Genomic DNA, 5,593 nt, shown 5'->3' with positions numbered 1-5,593 from the left:
CCCCTTTTAGTGATGGAAGTCAGACAGAAGACACGCACCGTCTTCCAACTAAAATTCCAGAGGCAAAGGCGTTCCATAATCTCAAAGTTTGGTTTCAGTGATGTTGCTTCTTACCAGGTTGTAAGCTGCTGCCAATCCCAGCATGCAAAAGAAAAAAAGAAAAATCTGAGTGTGCGTCAGCTGACAGGGGCATTGCTCAGGAATAGTTCGACTTTTAAAAGCCTTTATTTTCAAACTGTAACAAAGCTGCTTTGTAGCATAAACACAAAGAAGTGAACCACTTCCCCTCTGTCTCAGGTGGATAAGAATAGTTCCTGTCTTCCTTGTTCACAGCACGCCCCAGGGCTCACTCCTTTGTGTGGACATGACCAGAGAGGAAAGCCCTCTATCCTTCCGTGCATGGGTCATGTAGTTACCACAGCAGATTCTGTTCCCACTGGCTTCCCTTCAGTCTCCCCTGTGGGTATTTGCACCTCTCTCTGCTGGTGTGTGTGGAAGGTGAGATAGCCTGCTCTCAGTTCAGAATGCCCTTTAGCTCCTAAAACAGTGGAGACTTGAGGTGGATATCCCATGCATTGTGCTTTGCTAAGCTCTTCCCACTGACTCAAATATGTTGTGGGTATGTTCAGTGCAAATGCAAGTATGTCCTGAATTCCCGTAGCCAGAGTTATGCTTTGAAGGCTGATATTTGCATCACTGTCCATTTGTATCTGGCCTGGAGCTTTTTACTGATGTGCTTGTTAAAGCTAAAGTTGTGCAGAGCTGAGGGAAGGGGAAACCTGGCCCAGGTGAAAAGTTCCAGCATCATTTTGTCTGTTTTTAACCAAATGCAATAGAGCAGAGAGGATAATGTGTGTCCCAGGCGCTGTCTGGCCATTGCCATTTCCCTTCTGCATGCACTGAGCCTGTTGAACTTGTCCATAACCCTGGCTCATAGCTCTGACATGCCTCAGCTCAGCAGCATGAATGTCCTTTTGTCGTTCTTTGCAGTCCTTTTTGCTGACATACATCTTGATGTGCATCAGACACAGTGCCTCCTGAAGTCAAACCAGCTGCATCTTAGGGAGAGGTGAAACCTTCAAAGAAAAAACAAACAGACCCTTGCTGTGTAGTCTGTTGGTAGTAATGGATAATTAAGTCTAAGAGTTTCAACAGAGGGGAGACATTTATTGCCAGGCAAAGCTCAGCAACACTGTGGGAAATGTCTTTTGTCTCTGAATGCAGCCCTGAGTCTAAGAACTGTGGTGGTGATTTACTAAATGTTTACATTCTTTCAGTCTTAAAGGTAATCAGCTGTACTGGGTTGATAGGAAACCAGAGGATGTAAAAGACTAAATCAAACCGTATCGAGCCACTTGAACATAAGCTTTCTTTATGTCTGCAGGCGTTTCTTCACCGGATCCGCCAGAATGCTGTGGACAAGGCTGAGAAGTACATAACAGAGGAGAATGTAAAGGTATTTCTTCTGTTGTCCTCATTTTCTTGGTAGGGAAAATGTTACGTAATGAAAGGCTAGATTCAGGGATATGAATATCAAATATTCTCATGTCATACTGATGTTTATTATTTAATTGACTCCCTCAAGAAAATAGGCTCATGTTGACAGTTCATCTGTCAATCTGTGTGTCCATTTGTGTAGCTGTCATCTTCCAGCAATTTTTCATCCCAATAGATAACTTCAGTGAATAGATAACTTCAGTGTTGTCAGAAATACTAACTTTTGACAAGATTAATGAAATGGTGAGTAGAGGACGGAGAGATCTTTTTCAGAATCTTTGAGAGGAAAGGCAGAGAAGGCACAGCCCCTGTCTATTTTGATTGACAGTATTCAGTTAGTCAGTTTGCATCTGTTGTCTTCTACAAATCTAAAATTGATAGGGCTTATGAGAAGGAGGCAGGAGTGTTTCTTTGTGTTCTAGTGGGAAGGAATTTAGGTTCTTGTAGGAGAACTAAGAAACGTGAGACCCTCACATGAGTGAGTTTAGCACTGGAAAGAGATAAGGGGCGTAGAACACGGAGCTGTGAGGTACTGGCTTCTCCAGTGTCTGTGGTCACAGGAGAGCTTGTTGTTTGTTATTTTCCTAAATACAAGCAACAGTTTCTTGTAATAATTTGGCTTAAAAACTCTCCTGTACACAAATGCATGTGAAACCAAAACGCTCTTTGTACACACAAGCAAGTGAAACCTGATGATCAGTGTAGTTTGTTTGCCATTAGAGGCTTATTTATTGGGCTTGCGTTGGAGCCCGTAGCTCCTAAATCAGCAGAAGCTTCACCCTTTACACTTGTGGGAGCAGGGCGCAGCAATAATAGTATCACACCAGCCAGTGCTACTGCAGCTGGCACGTGTTTCCCCAAGGCTGATTCCTCCATTTCACATACTAGTATTCCCTGAACATACAGAGTTCCTAGCAGGGCTCTGGCCCCTGTTTTCACTGTTCCTTCCACAGGCTGGGAATACTGTAATATTGACTGACTGGCGTCAGAAGGACTGGTAGCAAGGTGGCTTGGCAGCTTTGTGGAGCCAAGCCTCTTGCTGTCTTCAAATTTGGAAGTAGCCCCTCCTCAAAACCTCACCATCTAGAGTCTGAAGTAAGTTTGAGGATGGCTGAAGAAAAAGCAGACAAGTGACAATAGATCTTTTGTGCAGACAAGTGTGCAAAAAGCTCTGCATCAGAATTAAACCTATTTGCCAATTTGATGAACAGCTGCAGATGTTGATGAAAGTTATTATTCTATAATTATTCATATATCATCAAAATGAATGTTAGTTATCAATTATGCAGTGCCCACAAGAATCCATATTTTCGCTGCTGATTTAAATGTATTTGTATTTGAAGTTTCATCACACTCCTCTGGGGAAGTACCACTTCATTTTTGTGTCATTCTTGAAGTGCCTGGGGGGGTCTTTTTGAGGCCACTGTGAGACCTCATTTATTCTTATTATTACAATACCCAGCTTTCAATAACAGAGCTTCTCTTCAGTAAGAAAGGGACTATGCTTATTGCTGGTGAAATAGTCACAAAGGTATGGTTTTCCTGATAGGAGTCAAGATTATCTCCCTCTGCTGCCCACCTTCTCCTTCTACCCCAAATAATTTAATTATCTTTTCTGTAGCTGAAAGATATATGGGTTTTCTTTCCCTCCTTTCTCCCTCCTTGCTGTTAGAGGTGGGACAACCACGGTGATATTGGGACTTCTGATAACTCTGCTGTCTAGTATTGTATATCTTGAGAAAGCTGTGAAGTGGCTGGCAGTGGCAAAGATGGTAGCAGAGACTGAATAAATGGTTTGGCAGCTTATGTAAGAAGCTTGACTTCTCATCTTCATGCAGCAGAAATGTCTAGAAGAAAATACAGGGTACTCTGGCAGTCAGTCACCTCTAAGCAAAGGAGAAAGTGCTTTTTAGGATAATTTAGGTTATTGCTTACCGTGTTATTTTTGCAGGTTTCTCCTACAGCTGGCACTAAGCACTGGAGCTTTCAGTAGCCTTCGTCCGTTGAATCCCCTTCCAAAAAGGCCACACTTGAGTCCTGTGCCAGGCCCAGACTTCACTAGCACTCCAGTGACTAACAGCTGCAGCAACGTTATAAAAAATTGGTTTTAGTTTATTTGCTGCCTCATGTGGGAATAACTCTATTGATATGTTGGTGTTTTGCTACGTTCACAGCAGGACACTGTTGCATTTTACTGATACAGCACGTTGAAGGCAGTACAACTTTAGGACATACACAAGCTGCTAGGCATAAGTTCTTGTATGAGGCTTATAAATTATAACTGTCTTAGGTGAAGGAGCACATGCAGTCAAGGTCTCTGTGCTGCCTTCATTTTCAAGTGACTCTTCTTATCTGTGAATGCTGCTGCAAGCAGAGCTCTAATGACTACCACAGAGTTCATTAGATTACACAGATATTCATTGGATCAAAAAATACCCCCCAAAGACTGCCCCTGAAGGATAAAATCATCCCTGACAGATGTTTTCCTCTTCCTTGTTAATCCCCTTTTGGCACAGCTTCTGGCAAAGCCGTGCAGACAGAGGCTACTGTGTCATCCCATCAGTTTCAGCCATGTGACAGAACCATCCTATGCTCTGCTTGAAATAACACGGGAAGTTTTCTGGAAGCAATCAAATGGTCCTAGCTCCTTGTCCTTTATTTTGGCTCAGAGCCCATCAGTGCAAATCCAGTGTGTTGGAATCTTTTAGTTTATTCAGAGCTAGAAAGGAGCTGTGAAGTACAAGTATGCATTCGTGATGGTGCATACAACCGTATCTTGGTATTCCTGAGGTGAGAGAGGAGCAAAGACAAGGAAAATGCAACAGACTGCTCTGCACGTGCAGCTGGCTTGCAGGAGGAGTTTGAGAGAAATACTCTGCCCATCCTTGAATAACAGGATGTATAGTGTTAAACCTGGGTACATGCAGAGAGAAAGGCTCCTTGAATTCCTCATTTCATCTGCCCCTGCAAAACCAGAGAGAAACTGGCCTTAAACTAGGAATCGAGGTTTCATTCCTGTCTTTAATGATTAGACTTCATTTACAGTTTATTGCTTCTCTGAATTACTGCCACATCACCAGCCATCAGGCTGATTCAGTGTCACATCTGGTGAATAAATTCCATTTCAACTGAGTTGAAAAGCTCAGTGTTAGGATAAGGTGTTTTGGGAGATGTTGGAAGATGTTACGCTCAATCACTTCCCACACTCAATGCCACAAAGATGGAGGCCAGCTTTGTCAGGCTCACACGCTTTGGGTGACAGACCTCTGAACCCCACTTGCTGTGCAAGACCGATGTGAAAGCTGGTTTGACTGTGCTGCAGATCACTTTGTGTAGTTAAAGCTAAGTGTCAGAAATATCTGTGATATGTATGTCACTGCAGACTCCGGGATTTATTCTGCCCATTCAGGCTTTTCTGCAGTGGCTGTCACTACTGTTGGCTGTGTCACCATGCATCAGAACTTCTTCCCCTGTGTAGGTGGTATTCCATCTCCTATAAGTATATCCACGCTTTCTTTTCATATTTTGCATGGAAGTGATTATAAAGACTTAAAAAGCTTTTGTGTTTACAGCAGCTTCCACCCTGACAGTTTATTCTCTAAGGAGAATATGTATATTCAAATCACGAGGGATCATTTAGCTCAGAGATTGCACAATTACCTTTTAGGGCACATCTGAACTAGGGGCCTTCATCCCATTATATACATCTTTTACAACCACTGAAGGGAACTCTAAAATGCTGCTCTTGTGGTTTGCAAGTATTTTACACGATTCTGTACTCCTGTCAGTGAAATGGTGGATCCCATGTGGCAGAGATGTGGTCTCTCACAAGTGCATCTTTGTGTGTGATAGCTTCAAGTCCCTTTCTGCCAGAAAGGATTTCTAATGCATGGGAAGGAAAGGCAAATGACTCCCTGCTTCTGTGTGCTGCAAAGTGGGTTTTTGTGATTCCATTCACCTGGTTGGTCTCATAGCAGATTTTCTCTAGACTTGAAAGAGGTTGCTCACATTCATCATGCTCAGGTATCTAAAACATAACCTTCATTTACAGCAGGGACTTCAGGAGCAATAAAGATTTCCGTAGGGGGCCAGGAAA

The 5,593-nt window shown here is 43.0% G+C and overlaps 1 protein-coding gene across 1 annotated transcript in view; it reads left to right on the top strand.

Moving 5' to 3' along the window:
- Window positions 1–1,384: 1,384 nt before the first annotated feature.
- PREX1 (phosphatidylinositol-3,4,5-trisphosphate-dependent Rac exchange factor 1) overlaps window positions 1,385–5,593 on the top strand; it is a gene marked incomplete at its 5' end in the record, with an annotated part of 86,981 nt that continues 82,772 nt past the window's right edge. The window contains one exon of the mRNA XM_010145375.1: window positions 1,385–1,456. Within this exon, the coding sequence (XP_010143677.1) occupies window positions 1,385–1,456 (72 nt within the window). The remainder of the gene's footprint in view (window positions 1,457–5,593) is intronic.

This window comes from Buceros rhinoceros, unplaced genomic scaffold, assembly GCF_000710305.1.
Source record: "Buceros rhinoceros silvestris isolate BGI_N320 unplaced genomic scaffold, ASM71030v1 scaffold10781, whole genome shotgun sequence".
NCBI lineage: Eukaryota > Metazoa > Chordata > Aves > Bucerotiformes > Bucerotidae > Buceros > Buceros rhinoceros.
This window is presented reverse-complemented; position numbering and strand designations above follow the sequence as displayed.